General features: G+C 62.9%; 2 protein-coding genes across 3 annotated transcripts; one reads left to right on the forward strand and one right to left on the reverse strand.

The window, feature by feature from the left end:
• Positions 1 to 312: 312 nt before the first annotated feature.
• SIRT6 (sirtuin 6) lies at positions 313 to 6,208 on the reverse strand. The gene is made up of 8 exons (XM_065858339.2): positions 6,078 to 6,208; positions 4,962 to 5,089; positions 4,083 to 4,265; positions 3,019 to 3,078; positions 2,321 to 2,416; positions 1,523 to 1,603; positions 1,124 to 1,247; positions 313 to 800 (listed from the first exon to the last, which is right to left on the reverse strand). Exons 1-8 carry the CDS (start codon positions 6,141 to 6,143, stop codon positions 465 to 467), a joined length of 1,074 nt encoding a protein of 357 aa, XP_065714411.1. The 5' UTR covers positions 6,144 to 6,208; the 3' UTR covers positions 313 to 464.
• Positions 6,209 to 6,674: 466 nt separating this feature from the next.
• Positions 6,675 to 15,952, forward strand: ANKRD24 (ankyrin repeat domain 24). Of its 2 annotated transcripts, none has more exons than XM_065858309.2 (19): positions 6,675 to 6,827; positions 9,441 to 9,571; positions 9,672 to 9,760; positions 10,102 to 10,166; positions 10,325 to 10,382; positions 10,463 to 10,533; positions 11,267 to 11,373; positions 11,446 to 11,633; positions 12,071 to 12,099; positions 12,201 to 12,293; positions 12,425 to 12,529; positions 12,616 to 12,660; positions 12,757 to 12,855; positions 12,925 to 12,997; positions 13,077 to 13,198; positions 13,280 to 14,443; positions 15,225 to 15,362; positions 15,455 to 15,520; positions 15,681 to 15,952. In XM_065858309.2, exons 1-19 carry the CDS (start codon positions 6,792 to 6,794, stop codon positions 15,756 to 15,758), a joined length of 2,757 nt encoding a protein of 918 aa, XP_065714381.2. In that variant the 5' UTR covers positions 6,675 to 6,791; the 3' UTR covers positions 15,759 to 15,952. The 2 variants fall into 2 exon arrangements, with proteins under 2 accessions (XP_065714381.2, XP_065714382.2); XM_065858310.2 differs by lacking the exon at positions 6,675 to 6,827 and adding an exon at positions 8,191 to 8,386.
• The last annotated feature ends 176 nt before the right edge of the window (positions 15,953 to 16,128 follow it).

A 16,128-nucleotide genomic window follows, 5' to 3' on the forward strand; every position in this document is an offset into this window, starting at 1 on the left:
CCAGGGACACAGGGACACCCCGAGCACAGCCGTGAGGGACACGGGGCCAGACCCGGCCCTGGGAACAGCAGGGAGGGCGGAGGGACTGGGGCACCATCCCACAGCGATGTCCCCAGGCCACAGCGATGTCCCCAGGCCACCAGCACGCAGGGGACCAGCTCTCCTGGGAGACCCCAGCGGCTCATCCCAACCTCAGTGTCACTGGAGATGGCATCAGCTGTCCCTTTTGTCATCCCCACGTCCCTCTGCCCCTCGGGGTCTGCAGGACCCACAATCGTCTCCTTCCAGAGAAAGAATTGGGTGCTCAGGACGTTTCAAAACTGGTGGGAGCAGCTGCCCTGACACACGTGCTTCAAGTGTATTTAATACTTACATACAAAAAGGGACAATGTCGAAGGGTGTAAAAAAAAGTCGGTAGGAAAAGCGGCACAGACGAGTGTCTAGACAGGCAGGATCAGTCCGGGTCAGGTGGGGAGAGGCTCCACCTTCATCTTCTTCACCGTCGTTGGCCCCGTGTCCGGGCTGGGACGCTCCTGCTCCAGACTGTCGCGGCGTTTGTCCAGCGTGGTCCCGCGGTCAGGGCCGAGCCCCCCCGTGCCGTTCTGCTGCGACAGGGGCTCCTCCTTCAGCGGCCCGTGAGCCCCGGGGGCAAATTCAAAGAGCTGTTCAGGTTTGGGGAGCTCAGCGCTTTCCACCACCACCGGCCCCGTCCACTCCGGGACCTCCAGCCCCAAATGCTTCATCAGCTTCGTCATGACGTCGTCGACGTAGGCGTGGATGCGCAGGTCGGCCTGTCTGTCCTGGGGCAAGCGAGGGCAGGTATGGCGTTAGGGGACAAACAGAACGTGTGAGGACAAACGTCCCCTCCCGGGGAGCGTGTGGGGACAGGGCCTGGGTGGTGGCTCAGCTGCATGTGGCTCCTGTCCCCAAGACATTGTCCCTGGTGGAACAGGAGCGGACTTGTGACTAGTGAGCAGAGCGGGACAGGGACAAGGGAGCTCTAATGACATCTCAGAACACCCCCAGCTCTTGTTATTTCACAGAATCATTTTGGCTGGAAAAGCCCCTCAAGATCATCGCGCCCAACCGTTAACCCAGCCCTGGCTCACACGCTCACACTCACGTGTTTGGTTGCTTGCAGGTTGACGATGACCAGCTTCCCTCCCCTCTTCTTGGTGATCAGCGGGAGGTTGCCACTGGGTTTGATCTGCAGAGAGGTCCCCAGCGTGACGGAGAGATCGGCTTTCCTGCGGGGAGGAGACGAAACATCCAGAGCAGAGAAAGAGCTGCGTTTGTTCACAGGCTGCTCCAGCGCAGACTCCCTGAGCTTCCCAGGCGGGAGGCAAAACCGCGGCCAGAATTTGCCATGGTTTCACTCGGCCACTTTCAACTGAGTGCTGAGGCACAAAACACAACCAACAGAGCCAGGCAGGGCTGGCCCGAGGGCCAGGGCGGTGCTGGCAGAGCCCGAGGAGCCCCACGGGCACTGGGACCGCGGGGTGAGCGGCCCGAGCGCCATTACCTGCAGGCTTCGTCTGCCAGCGTCAGGTCACGGTCGGGCAGGGAATCTTCCCAGTCCAGGATGGTGTCTCGTAACTTCCCTCTAGAAAACACACACAGGGATCGTGGTTCCCCCTGCCCGGCGGGGACAGGCAGCAGAGCTCGCCTGAGACAGGGGACAGTGACCTGGGTCCTGTCCCACCTCCCTGCTCCAGCACCGGGGAGGGACAGAGAGCCCAGACAAGCCGAGGGGACTCACAGGCAGGTGACAGCAGGTCCAGAATTCACCTGCGTGGGGGATTTTGTGACTGATGCTACAACAGCCACATTAAATATTAAAGCCCCAGCTGTTCTGCTGTTGCAGTTCACTCCCAAAACCCAGAGCTGTGCCTGCAGAGCTCTGCCCCACGGCCCAGAGCCGTGGAAAGGCAGCTTGGCCAGGCTTGGTGAGCCCAGGCGAGGAAGCGTGAGGGGCACACAGAGCAGGTTTGGGGGTCAGATCACCCCAGGAAACGTCCAGCTGCACCGTCCATGTGTCCCCACGCAAGGCAGGACAGCAGGAGGGGATGGGGCTCCAGAGCTGCCAGCCCACAGCAGAGCCCTCTCCGGCACTAGCACAGATTCTACCCGCGTGGGAAGAACCCCCCAAGGAGGCTGGGACTCCTTGAAGGCGGTGCTGAGCTCTTATTTGGGTTGTTTAGAGATCTCCCATGCACCCTCTGCTTCTTCCCCTGAGCTGGAGGGAATGTAGGCCCAGCCTTGCAAAGCCAAGCGCGCAGCAGAGCCGCTTGCTCGGCCGAACGCGTCCTGGCACACGTACCTGCAGGCGCGCAGCCCCCGCGCTTTGGTGACGCTGCACAGCCGGCCCGTCGGCTTCAGCCCCATGCTGCCCACCACGGCGTCGCGCACGTACTGCCTGCGGGACACGGGAACTCAGCGACCGGCTGAGGAAATGAGCCCCCCGACACGGCACAGGTCACACCAGACACGGTGGGGAGCAGGCGGTCACACTCTGTTCAGTGGTGCCCAGCGCCAGGGTGAGCGGCAATGGGCACAGATTGAAATACAGGAGGTTCTGAGTATGAGGAGTAAACGATTTATCTCCTTCTCCAGAGATACTCAAAGCCCACCTGGACACGTTCTTGTGCAACCTGCTCTGGTGAACGTGCTTTAGCGGGGGGCTTGCACGAGATTATCGCCAGAGGTTCCTTCCGAACCCAACAGTGATTCTGTGGGGTTTTGGGTGGTTCTGCGATGGCTCAGCGCCACAAGCAATGCGTGGAGCAGCTCAGTCCTTAGACTACGGAGCAGTTTGGGTTGGAAGGGACCTTCAAAGGTCATCTAGTCCTGCATCGATCTGCCTGCATCTCTCCCCAGGCGGACAGCAGCTCTGACCCACAGATCTGCCACAAACCAGGATGGCAAACCTGGCTTGTAACGACCTCCAGCGCTCCCTGGGGACAGCAACAAAGCCCCCACGCCGCTGCCATCCCCTCCCCAAGCTCAGAGCTCACGTACTTGCCGCATTTCACGCATTCTTCCACAAACATGTTCCCATGCAGCTCGGCCAGCTTGTCCCTGCGGGAGAAAGGGCAGTGGTGAAGGGTGGGGGGCAACAGGAAATGCTGCCCAAACCCCTCCTGACCGGGGACCACGAACATCAAGGGTTCTTCCTCATTTTCCAGACCTATATGAGCTATAGACAAATCTGACACGGCTGTGTCAGAGCCAGGCAGGCTCTTAAAATTTAAACACTCCCATCCGCAGCACCAATTCCAGCACATTCTGATCCAGCCTCAATTTTCTGTTATTCTCCCCATGGTGGTTTAGTTTAAAAGGGCAAATGTGGTGCTGGGAGCAGGAACCAGGACTCGGGTCTCTTAATAATAGGCAACACCCCCCTGAGGCAGCTCTCTGCTCAGCCAGCGATGGCTGAAGACATTTGTGAGATGCATCTTCTCCAAGGTTCCAATCACACTCGTTTCCATTCCACCTTCCTTCGTTTTGTTTCCTTACTCAAATTCAGCTGCTCTCCTCCCTTTCCTTTCCTTTCCTTTCCTTTCCTTTCCTTTCCTTTCCTTTCCTTTCCTTTCCTTTCCTTCCCTTCCCTTTCCCCTTTCCCCTTTCCCCTTTCCCCTTTCCCCTTTCCCCTTTCCCCTTTCCCCTTTCCCCTTTCCCCTTTCCCCTTCCCTTCCCTGGAGCAGTTTCAGATGCTCTCGTCCTCCCTGCTGTCCCCTTCACCTCTGGACGGGCACAGAGGCAGCAGAACAGACCACGTACCCTGAGCACCTTGGTTCTACTTGTGCACAAATGGCTCCCGGCTGTACTGAGAGCATCGGCTGGGGCTGACCTCATCTCATCACCCTCTAAATCACCACCATAACCTCTCTTCTCTACATTCGAGCTGGTTTATGAACCCCTTCCCACACCAGCGTATCTCAGGTTCCACTCCCCGTATGGGTGGGCAGGCGTCTTCTAAGCCAGGCTTGGAAACCAAGGCCCAGCATCAAACGTTTGCCACACTAACGGGGCAGCAAGAACGGCCCCGTGAAGCGGCTGGGAAGGGCGGAGGGAGGCAGTACCGTGGGAATCCCGAACGCACGTGCAGGCCGTCCACGTTCTGGCTGACCAGGAACTTCAGGATGCCGACTCTCTGCAGCCCCAGCAGCGCCATGTGGGTCTTGGAGGGGCGGGCGTTCTCAAAGGTGGTGTCGAATTTTGGGGAGAGCCCCTTCTCTTCCATAGTCCAGACACCATTGGGCCCCCTGTAGCAACGGGGGCAGAAAGAGCGAGAACTGAGAGCTCAGGCTCTAAGAAAACAGTCTTGAGTGCACCACAAGCCCTATCAATGGAGGACGAGCAAGGCACAGCCTGGAAAAGGCTCCAGGGAGACCCTATTGTGGCCTTTCTGGACTTAAAAGGGGCCGATCAGAAAGATGGGGACAGAGTTTTGAGCAGGGCCTGTTGTGACAGGACAAGGGGTGATGGTTTGAAACTAAAGGAGGAAGATTCAGGCTGGACATGAGAAAGGAATCGTTGGCCCTGAGGGTGGTGAGAGCCTGGCCCAGGTTGGCCAGAGAGGTGGTGGATGAACCATCCCTGGAGACATCCCAGGCCAGGCTGGACGGGGCTCTGAGCAACCTGAGCTGGTGAAGGTGTCCCTGTCATGGCAGGGGGGGCACTGGGGGAGCTGGGAAGGTCCCTTCAACCCAAACTGTTCTACAATTCTATGATTCTAAATGCAGGTCACGGATCACCAGCAACTTTTGTCGCTGATGTATACAAAGTGTACGCAGGGCTTCTTGGTGTAGGGGTTAACGTCAAACAGGCATGCAAGAGGGAAAGGGTATTTTCAACAGGAGGGCTGGAGAAGGTCTGGCTGGGGTAGCAGAAAACAGTCCAGAGCTCCACAAGATGAGAGAGGGACTTGGAGGAGGTGCCATCCTGCCCAGTGCCCTTACCTGAAGTCAGGAATGCCCGAGGCGGTGCTGATTCCGGCCCCCGTGTGAAACACCACATTGGAGGAGCTCCTGATCAGGTCCGCCAGCTCCCGCACCTTCCTCTCCAGCTCCTCCGGCGGGTCAAAAATCTGAGCAGAGGAGACAAACCACCACGGGGATGGAGAGACGCAGGAACGGACCCTACACACCTCCACCGCAACGACCCCATAAACCACAACTCTTTCTTATCCATGAAAGGGAAGATTTTGCAATCCTTAATGATAAAAGCATTTAATCAGAGACAAACAGCATCGTACAAACCATCTCCGCGCAGCGTAAGGGCTTAAAAGAGCTGAGGCAAACGGGGGCATTTCTTGCCATGGCCGACAGGCAGCTGACAGCCCAAGAAGTGGCCGGGATCCAGGGAGGACAGGAGCGAGCCCGGTGTCACCCCACGTGCGCCCAGCTCCAGCTGTCCCCGGCACAGCCACCGCTCTGGGGACAGCACGGGGCCGAGGGACGGCGAGGTGCACGGGAAGCCACGCAGGTGGGGACCGCGGGGACCCTGTGGGGGGACAGGACCCCACGGCCATGTAGCTTTCTAGCGTGGGGACAAGATTTAGTGTCTGCGAGATGCTTCTCCAGCCTGGTCTGCTGGGGACAGGGACACGGGACAGGCCACTGTCCCCTCACCCCAACAGGATCAGGACAGGCCCCTGTCCCTGTCCCCTCACCCCAAAACACGTTTTGTGCTGCTGGGGACATGGGGCCGGGGTCACCCCCTCGCACCCACCCTTGGGGATCCCTGTGGGGGATACAAAGGGTCCCCACATGGCTGGGAGCCCCTGTTGGGGGCGGGACACAAAACAGGGGGAAAGTGCCAGGCCTGGATGACAAAAAGGAGGGAGCCGTGGGGCTGGGGACACGGCAGGAGCCACGGAGGGGGCCGGGGGGACGAGAGCCATGAGGCTGGGGACAAGGAGGGAGCCGTGGGGTGGGCATGAGGGGACACAAAGGAGCCCCCGGTGCCGGTGTCCCCACGGGAGACGCCCAGGGGGCCGCGGGTCCGGTTACCAAGGAAACCCGTCAGGCTGGAGCAGGCCCCGGGGGACCCGGACCCCGCCGAACCGCGCTCACCTCGGGGAGGCCGCACTTGCCCTTGTCCGAATACGGCGAGAGCCCGGCCGCGTAATTCACCGCCATGGCCCGTCCCGGCCGCCGGAGCGCGCATTGTTGCCAGCCCCGCGGCCGGGCGGAAGCGCGCAGGGACGCCGCGGAGAGCAGTGCGCATGTGCGGGCACCGCCCAGGGCACGGCGCCGCCGCCGCCGCCATCTTTGTGTCGGGCGGGGAAGGGGAGGGGGTGCCAGCAGGTTGGGGCTCAACTGCTATCATTATCGCTTAAAAGAATAACTCCTGTCTGCAACCTCTAACCTCAAGGTTCATAAATCCTTTCATTTTGGGGTCTGTCTGACAACACAAACGTGCCCTATGCTCCCTGCAGATTCCAGACAGGGCCAGGGAGCCCAATGCTGTTGCCACTAGACCCCTGTCCATGCCATGTCCCCCCACTTCCCTCTCCCTGGCCATGTCAGGGACCCCCTCCCCAAACAGGGCTGGTCCCCCCGGCCCCCCCGCCTGCCCAGCGCTGCCAGCTGTAACCGCAGCCCGGCCGTAACCCAACTCCTCTGCGCCTGGTCCTCCGGTCTCCGCGGCCGGTGGGAGACGCGGGCGGCAAGGACGGGACTCGGGAGCGGGGGGTCTGGGGGCGGCTGAGCCGACAGCGCTGCAGGAGAGACCCCCGAGCACGGCCTCCCCCGTCCAGGCGCTGCGGGGCTGCGGCTGGAGCTGCCATGAAGAGCCTGAAGGCCAAGTTCAGGAAGGCGGACGTGAGTGCTGTCTCCAGAGTCATGGGGACGTGCCCTGGGATGTCCCAGATTCCATAGGGACACCAGGACCTGCCCTGGGATGTCCACGGGGACATGGGCACCTGCCCTGGGATGTCATGGGGACCTGCATGGGGTGTCCCAAGTTTCACGGGGACATGAGGACATGGGGGTCTTCCCCAGGACGTCCCCATTGTCACAGGGTCATGGGGACCTGCCCTGGGCTGTCCGTGGGGACCTGACAGGGATGTTTGTGGGGATCTGCCCCAGCACGTCCATGGGAACCTGCCAGGGGTGTTCCAAATTTCACAAGGACACAGGAACCTGCCCCAGGATGTCCCAAATTTCACAGGGACGTGAAGACACGGGGGTCTTCCCCAGGATGTCCCCAGTGCCACAGGGACACAGAGACCTCCCCCAGGACGTGGGGTGGCTGCTCACCATGGGGACAGCAGCCCCAGGGAGGTCAGCACGGCCACCCTGGGCAGCGGGACTGAGCTCCCAGTGCACCCAAGGGTGCTCCCAGGGCTGTTGGTGGGAGCGGGGCACAGCAAAGGGAAAAAGGCAGCGCTGGGAAGATGGAAACGAGTCCCAGGTCCCCTCCTGTCCCCTCCCTGGGGACGGCTGCCAGTTTTCCAGCTGCCACAGCCAGCAGAGCCCACATGTCGATGCTCCTCAATTATTCAGCACCAGCCTGGCTTAGGGCCGCGGGCTCTCGCCATCCTGCACACCGGGCAGAGGGTGACAGTGCTGTCCCAGAGCCCACGGCAGCACTGGGGATGCGTGTTTGGGGACACATGGACACACATCGAAGGCCCCCACATGGAGCCGGTGGCCTGCCCTGCTCGGGGGGCTCTGTGCCTCAGTTTCCCCACACTGTGCTGGACACTTTGCGAGTGGGGATGTGTGAGAGGCTCTTGCTGTCGTGTCACCCCTGGGGTTATCCAGAGACCCTTTGAATTTTGGGGTTCCCTCCTTGGGGAGAAGTCGCAGGCAGGAGTTCCTACCCCTCCCTTGGCCCCAGGGCTGGGGTGGGGGGGAAATCTGTGCCCCCAGGGCAGGGCAGGGGGTCCTACGTTCCCCTCCTCAGGGTGCAGGATTTAGATGGCAGGAGGATGCTCATCCCCTTGGTTTGGGGGTGCATGGCGTGGCAAAGCTGCTCCCCTCCTGCAAGCCCTCCCGCTTGAACTGGGACCAGTCTGGCTGCTGGTCACTGACTGGGACCTCGGTCCCTGCTCCGTGGGGTGGACATGGGGCTGTCTGGAGCTGTGGATGTGGAGAAGGGGAGGGATGGAGGGAGGGATGGAAGAGGGAAGGAGGGGAGGGGTGGAGGAGGGATGGAGGGAGGGATGGAGGAGGGATGGAGGGAGGGATGAAGAGAGGCGGGTCCGGCTCCCACTGCGGCACCTCCCGGCCCCCCCGGGCAGCGATGCTGGACCCAGCCGGGCGTTGGGGTCCCCGGCACAGAGCCCCGGGCTGGGGGCAGGGGGTGCATGGCTGCCCGCCGCCTGCTCCTCAGCACCATGAAGCAGATCTGCCTCTGCGCCGCCGCCTCCTTCGCGGTACGTCCCCGTCCTCCATCTCCACTCCCCTTTAGTGGCGTCCTGCGGGGTAAGATGTGTCACCCCCACCCCACCTGGGGTCCCCCGTCCCCATCCCTGGGCTCCACTGCATCCTCTCCACCCCGCTTTGTCCTCCAAGGGCGTGGGGGGGAGCGGGCGCCACCCTCCCAGTTTGTCCAGTAACCCTGGGAGGCTGGCTTATCCCCTGGCCCCACAGAGCCACAGGGGCTTGCAGGGGACACGGTGACACAGGTCCCACGCCTGGCACCAGCAGCAGGCTGGCGAGGGGCAGGATGCGGCTCCCAAAGGTGACATCCGTTTCCTGCTGCCGCGGTTGTTTGTTGTCACCGGCTGCAGGGTGACCCCAGGGGAACCCGCGCTGGTCCTGTCCCGCTGTGGGTCACCGCCTCGGGATGGGGACATGCAGGAACACTGGGTCAGCAAGCCCCACATCCAGCCCCGGGAGGGGGGTCACGTTGTGTCCCGTGTGTCCCAGGGAGGCTGGAGCTGTCCTAGGGGACCTGATGTTGCTGCCAGCTGAGCTCAGCCTTGGTGTGGAGCAAAGCAGGGCTGGGAATGGGCTCAGTGAGGAGAGCTGGGCAGGGATGGGGCTCAGGGACCCCCTGGGTGCTGGCTGTGTCACATCGGGGTCTTCGGGGTGACAGAGGCAAACCCTGGGGTAGGCTCGCTCCCAAACCCTACCTGTCCATGGGTAAACAGGGGCAGCTCTGTAAATGAGCTCTGTGAGCTGCAAACTTTGGGGGTGCTGCAGGGGATCCTCGCCCCAGTCAGCCCCCCAGTTAAACCCTCCACACCTGGGGACAGCACATCTGTCACAGCCACCTCTGTGGGCCCTGAGCAACCTGACGTGTAGATGAGGTTCTTAGGGACATGGGTTAGTGGCAGAGTTAGGTTATGGTTGGACTCGATGATCTTAAGGGTCTCTTCCACCCAAAATGATTCCATGGGTCCCTGCTCATTGCAGGGGGCTGGTCTAGATGAGCTTTGAACGTCCCTTCCCACCCAAACTATTCTGTGTTTCTTGCCATTGCAGAGCCAGGACTGGACCAAGAACGATGAGAAGCTCCTGCAAGCCGTGGACTACAACGATGCCGGGAGGGTGACATCTCTCCTGGTCCGGAAGGGCCTGGTGGCCACCAAGTTGGACTCGGAGGGCAAATCTGCGTAAGTGCTGGCCCACGTCCGTGGGACGCCGGTGACACAGGGCTGGGGACAGGCCTGGGAGCCAGGGACATGAGTCCAACGGCCCTTGTTGTTGCTGCAGGTTCCACCTGGCTGCCATGCGGGGGAACGTGGACTGTCTGGAGGCCATGCTGGCTCACGGCGTGGACGCCATGACCAAGGACAGCTCGGGTGAGGGCACAACCACCACACGTCCCCAGCGAACGCCGGGGACCAGACACCCTCGTTGTTCCCACCTTGATGGCAGGTGTTGAGGGGACAGAGGGGACAGCCACACCTGTGGGGGCTGGAGATTGTCCCAGGGTCCTATGGGGACTCAGGCACCAACCGATGGTGCTTGAGCTGTGGATGTGGAGGAGGGGAGGGATGGAGGGATGTTCCATAACCATTCAGCCCCCACCCAGGTGATCCTCCGGTGTGCCCGTCCATCTGTCTGTCCCCTAGACGGTCCCCTCTGCCACAGACCCGTTGTCTGTCCTCTGAGCCATCCGTCCGTCTGTCCTTCTTCTCAGGTTACACTGCTCTGCACCTGGCATCCAAGCACGGCCACCCCCAATGTGTCAGCAAGCTCCTGCAGGTATGGCGCTGGCGGCGGGGAGGATGCTGCGCCAGCACCATGTCCTCTGTGCCCTTCAACTCCTGTTCCTCACTAGCAGTGCTGCCCAGCACCTGCGCGTCCCTTCACCATGTCTGTCTGTCTGTCTGATCCCCTGTAACCCAGGCTCTCTTCCTCAGGCCTCCTGCCCCGTGGACGTGGCCGACGGCAGCGGCCGCACCGCGCTGCACCACGCAGGTGAGTGGGGACAGTGCCAGCTCCATCCTGCTCCCGTCCCCGCGGGGAGCAGAGCGCTCAGCCTCCGTCCTTCTCCCCAGCGGTCAGCGGCTGCATCTCGTGCTCTGAGATCCTCTGCGATTTCAAGGCTCCCTTGAACGTCAAGGACAAGGTGAGGTCCCTCTGCTCCTCGCCCTGCTGCGCTGTGTGGAGCAGCACGGGGACAGGCGGGGGCTGCTTGAAAACACAGCAGCTTCTGGGGTGGAAATGGAGCAGCTTCTGGGGTGGAAACGCAGCAGCTTCTGGGGTGGAAACGGAGCAGCTTCTGGGGTGGAAACGGAGCAGCTTCTGGGGTGGAAATGGAGCAGCTTCTGGGGTAGAAACGGAGCAGTTCCTGGGGTGGAAATGGAGCACCTTCTGGGGTGGAAAGGGAGCACTTTCTGGGGTGGAAACGGAGCAGCTTCTGGGGTAGAAATGGAGCAGTTCCTGGGGTGGAAACGGAGCACCTTCTGGGGTGGAAACGGAGCAGCTTCTGGGGTGGAAACGGAGCAGTTCCTGGGGTGGAAACGGAGCACCTTCTGAGGTGGAAACTCAGCATCTTCTGGGGTGGAAATGGAGCAGTTCCTGGGGTGGAAATGGAGCAGTTCCTGGGGTGGAAATGGAACAGTTCCCGGGGTGGAAATGGAGCAGTTCCTGGGGTGGAAACGCAGCAGTTCCTGGGGTGGAAATGCAGCAGCTTCTGGGGTGGAAACGGAGCAGCTTCTGGGGTGGAAACAGAGAAGTTGGGGTTCCCGGAGTGAAAACATGAAATGGGACGTGGCAACCTGGGAGATAATTGGAGATAACAGGGTGCTCCACGGGGGGATCTGAGCCATGTCCGCGCATCCTCACCCGACCCTGCCCAGGATGGCTCCACGCCGCTCATCCTTGCCGCCAAGATGAGCCACTCGGAGCTGTGCCGGTACCTGCTGCACCGCGGCGCGGCCGTCAACAGCCGGGACCTGCAGGGGAGGTGAGTCTGCGCGGCTGGGGACCGGGGACAGACGGGCGGACAGACGGAACGGGCGCTGTCACCTCTGCTCAGGACGGCCTTGATGGTGGCCTGCGAGAACGGCAGCGTGGAGACGGTGGAGGTGCTGGTCAACGCCGGCGCCCGGGTGGCCGTGGTGGACTCCACGGGTCACGACGCCGCTCACTACAGCCTGGCCACGGGCAACGCGCTCATCCAGCACTTCCTGCAAGAGGCTGCTCAGCGCCGGTCCTGGGCCAGCGGTGAGGCCGCCGTGCCACCCTGGGGCTCCTTCTCCAGACCCACGGGGGGTTCTCACCCTTGGGGTGATGTGGGGCAGGGCTGGAAGAGGCTGAGCAAGGCAGGGGGGCTCACAGCCCCTCTTCCCACACACTGGGGTTGGTTTTGCCCGAGCTGTCACCAGCCAAGAGCTGGGAGGTGGTGCTGAGCCTCGCTTGCCTGTCTCAGCATCTTGCACACACATGTTCACACGTGTGTACCAGCCAGCGTGTCTGTATGTCTGTCTGCATACGTGTGTCCCTGCACTCACACATCAAGTATTTCCCCATATTTGTCTGTCCGTGTGCGCCCCTTTTACACACGTGTGTCCCCCTGTGCACGCACGTGTCCCCCGCTGTCCCCACCCCTACGATCCCCTAAACCTCCCCACATTTCCCTTTCCTCCTGCTCTGCCCCACAGAAGAGGAGTCACCTGAGCAGACGTCCCAGGTAAGGGGTGCCTGGCTGTCACCGCTCCCAGGGTGACAGGGGGTCAGGAAGGAGCGGTGCCACATCAATGTGATGTCCCCTCTGTCCTGGTGTCTCTGCAGACATCTTCGCCCAGCCAGTCGTCTGCTAGGGAGAAGAGCAACACCCCGAGGAAGAGGAAGGCGCCTCTGCCCCCCCTGGGCACCCCCAGCCAGGTGAGAGGGACCTGGGGGGTTCAGCTGGAGAACAGGAGCTGAGGGGAGACCTTCTGATCTCTGAACTGCCTGAAAGGAGCTTGGAGCATGGTTGGACTCTATGATCTTGGGGGTCTTTTCCTCCCACGCAGGAGGACCGGGACGCCTACGAGGAGATCGTGCGGCTGCGGCAGGAGCGGGCCCAGTTCTTGCAGAAGATCCGGGGCTTGGAGCAGCAGGAGAAGCAGAGACGGGAGGTGCCAGCAATGCCACCGCGTCCCTAGGGGTGGGAGGGATGGGGACAGCAGTTATCCTTCCCTGTTTTCTCTCTGTGTCCCGTTAGCGGGCAGAGCTGGATGAAGGGTCCCTGCGCTCCATGGAGAAGCAGGTGAGGCTGGTGCAGAGGTCACGGGTGGGTCCTGGTGCTGGGGGTGCCGTGGGGACTCCGGTGGCAGCAAAGGGGACCCCATGTCCTGCCCCACAGATCCAGGAGCTGGAGGAGAAGCTGGCGGCGCGGGATGGAGAGAAGGAGCAGCTGGGCAAGGAGGTGGAGGCTCTGCGGAGCCGCTTGTCCTCGCTGGAGGTAGGTGGGGCGGCAGCTGGCAGTGCCGGGGGCTGGGGCGTGCGGGGGTGACACCGCTCTGCACCCCAGAACGAGAAGGAAAACACGAGCTACGACATCGAGACGCTGCAGGACGAGGAGGGAGACCCGCTCGAGTTCCCAGGTAGAGTCCTACCAGCCTCCCAATGGCCCTGTGGGGTTGGTGGCGGCGAGTGGGGACGTAGGTGACACGGCACCCGCAGGGGCAGAGCTGCTGCTCTCCAAGAAGACGCTGAGCCCCTCGGCCGAGGAGCTGCTGGCCACGCTGCAGGGGCAGGTGCAGTCGCTCACCGTGCAGAACAAGGAGCTGAGAGAGAAAATACAGGCAAGTCCCCATCTGTCTGTCTGTCTGTCCCTCTCTGCGCCCATCCCCTCGCCCTTGGTGGCCTCACCGTCCCCTCGGCAGGTGCTGGAGAACTACGAGCGGGACGAGAGCGACCCGTCCAGCCCGGGGGATGTGGTGCCCGGCAGCCTCTACCGCGCTCTCCAGCGCGAGCTGGAGCGGCTGCGGGCGCAGCACTCGGAGCCGCCGCGGGGCATGGCCAAGGGGGACGGGGCCGCTGGGCAGGACGGAGCCTCGGAGCAGACGGAGGGGAGCGAGGCACAGCCGGTGTGGAGCTGGGGCGAGTGTAAGGCGGCGCTGGGCGAGCTGCAGGGGCTGCAGGCGCAGACCTTGTCCTCGGAGGCCAGTGCGGAGCTGGCGGCGGCGCGGGCGGCGCTGGAGGAGCGGGAGCAGCGGGTGAAGGAGCTGCAGGCGCGTCTGGAGGCGGCAGAGGCCACGGCCTCCCTGGGGGCCTCCCTGGAGGAGGCGTCGAGGGAGAAGGAGGCCTTGCTGGAGCGCTGCGGGCGGGCGGAGGCCGAGGCCGAGGCGCTGCGGCGGGAGCTGGAGGCCAAGGCCAAGGACTGGAAGGCGGCGGGTGGTGCCGAGCCGGGGGCGCTGGAGCAGCGGGTGGCGGAGCTGGTGCGGCAGCAGGAGGAGGTGACGGCGCAGCTGGGGCGGCTGCGGGAGACGCTGGGGCGCCGGGAGGCCGAGCTGGGCACTCTGCGGGAGCAGCTGGCGGCGCGGCCGGTGGGGCGGCAGGAGCACGAGGAGGCGCTGGCGCGGCTGCGGCGGGCGCAGGCGGAGGCCGAGGCCCGGGTGCCGCGCGAGGAGCACGAGCGCGCCACGGCGCAGCTGGAGCGGCAGGCGCAGGCGCTGCGGGAGCGCGCGGCCGAGCTGGAGGCGGCGGCGGAGGCCAAGGGGCGCGAGGCCGCGCGGCTGGAGGCCGAGCTGGCGGCGGCCGTGCCGCGCGGGGAGCACGAGGCGGCGCAGGCCGGGCTGCGGGCCGAGGCGGCGGCGCTGGCGCAGCGGCTGGAAGAGCTGTCGCGGCGGCACGAGAAGACGTGCGAGGAGGTGTTCAGGGTGCAGCGGCAGGCGCTGTTCATGAAGAGCGAGCGGCAGGCGGCCGAGGAGCGGCTGGGCACCGCGCAGAAGCAGCTGGCGGAGGCGCAGGATGAGGCGCGGCGGCTGCGGGAGCTCCACGGGCACGCCGAGGACTCAGCGCGGCTGGTCAGGGACAGGGACAGGAAGGTAGGGGACAAGGGGGGGGTGTCAGGGTGGGAAATTGTGGCCTGGGCGCCGTGCGGGTGAGCTGAGCTCGCTGGGTTGCGGGGGAGATGTGGCTGCAAACGTGTTCACACGGTTGTGCACACACACTCACACGTGTCTATGGACACACATGGTGCACCCACACGTGTGCTGCCTGTGCACACTCTCACACACCTGCACATCACATAGATCATGGAATAACAGAATTGTTTCGGTTGGAAAGCCCCTCAAGATCAAGTCCAACCATTCCCCAGCCCCAGCACTGCCCCATGTCCTGAGAACCTCATGTCCGTCTGTCCAACCCTCCAGGGATGGTGACTCCAGCACTGCCCTGGGCAGCCTGTTCCAATGCCCCACAGCCCTTTGGGGGAGAAATTGTTCCCCACATCCAACCTCAACCTCCCTTGGTGCAACTTGAGGCTGTTTCCTCTGCTCCTGCCGCTTGTTCCTGGGGAGCAGAGCCCGACCCCCCCTGGCTCCAAGCTCCTTTCAGGCAGTTCAGAGATCAGAAGGTCTCCCCTCAGCTCCTGCTCTCCAGATGCACACTTGCACACATCAGCACACACAGACACGTGCAGACTTTTGCTGCTCTTCCCCTTTTTTCGTCCCCAAGCTGAGACTGAAATTGGCAGCAGAAGTTGGCGGGGTGGGAAAGCCCCTGCTCTGCATCTACTCAGGGGCCACCCCGTGGGTGACAGCGGGTACGGCCATGGGGGGACCCAGGGGAGCTGGGGCTTGAGGGGTCCCCATAACCTCTGCGCAGATCACGGAGCTCTCTAAGGAGGTCTTCAGGCTGAAGGAAGCTCTGAACGCCCTCCCTGAGCCCCGGGGACCCCCACAGTCACCCGCCGACACCGCTGCGCTCCAGGCCAGGATCCGTGCGCTGGAGGAGAAGCTGGTGGTGGGTACCAGGGGGCTTGTGGCTGTCACCTGGTGGGTTCTGGGCTCTGGAAGCCCCCAGCCCCATGCTCAAACCCGCTCGCTCTCTCGCAGGAGACAGAGACGCAGCACAGTAAGGTGGTGACGCTGTACCGGAGCCACCTGCTCTACGCAGTGCAGGTGAGATGGGGACGCAGCTGTGGGGGAACTGGGGACACTGGTGTGGGGCACCAGCCGGCCACATGTTGGTGGGAGGCAGCGAGGGGCTGGATCCAGGCGCCAACCCAGAGTCTCCCTGTTATCCTCTCCGTTGTCCCCACCAATGTCCCCTCCACCCCAGGGCCACATGGACGAGGACGTACAGCGGCTCCTGTGCCAGATCCTGCGGATGCAGCGGCTGCAGGAGCAGAGCAGATGAGCCCCCGCCAGCACGGCCGCACCGCGGAGCTCGGTGGCGCAGCTGGTGACACGATGGAGGGGACAGGCCTGTGACAGCACCTTCTGCGCCCCTTTGCGTCTCGGGGATCACCCTGTCACTGGCACATACACCCCCAGCCCTGCTGTCCCCCACACTCCAGCACAGCAGCAATAAAGTATTTATATTCACACCAACACGCTGGTTCATCCCTGGGGGGGACAAGGGTGGACACGGGGCTGGGGTGAGGTTGGGACATCATCACTCTGGAATTTTGGGATCTGATCCCCTTGAATTTGAGGTGGTTGTGTCATAGTTAACTCCTCACCGCTATTTGAACCTGCATTGCATAATTTTGGATAAACCCCGTTTG

Source organism: Patagioenas fasciata, chromosome 27 (genome assembly GCF_037038585.1).
Source record: "Patagioenas fasciata isolate bPatFas1 chromosome 27, bPatFas1.hap1, whole genome shotgun sequence".
Taxonomy (NCBI): Eukaryota; Metazoa; Chordata; class Aves; order Columbiformes; family Columbidae; genus Patagioenas; species Patagioenas fasciata.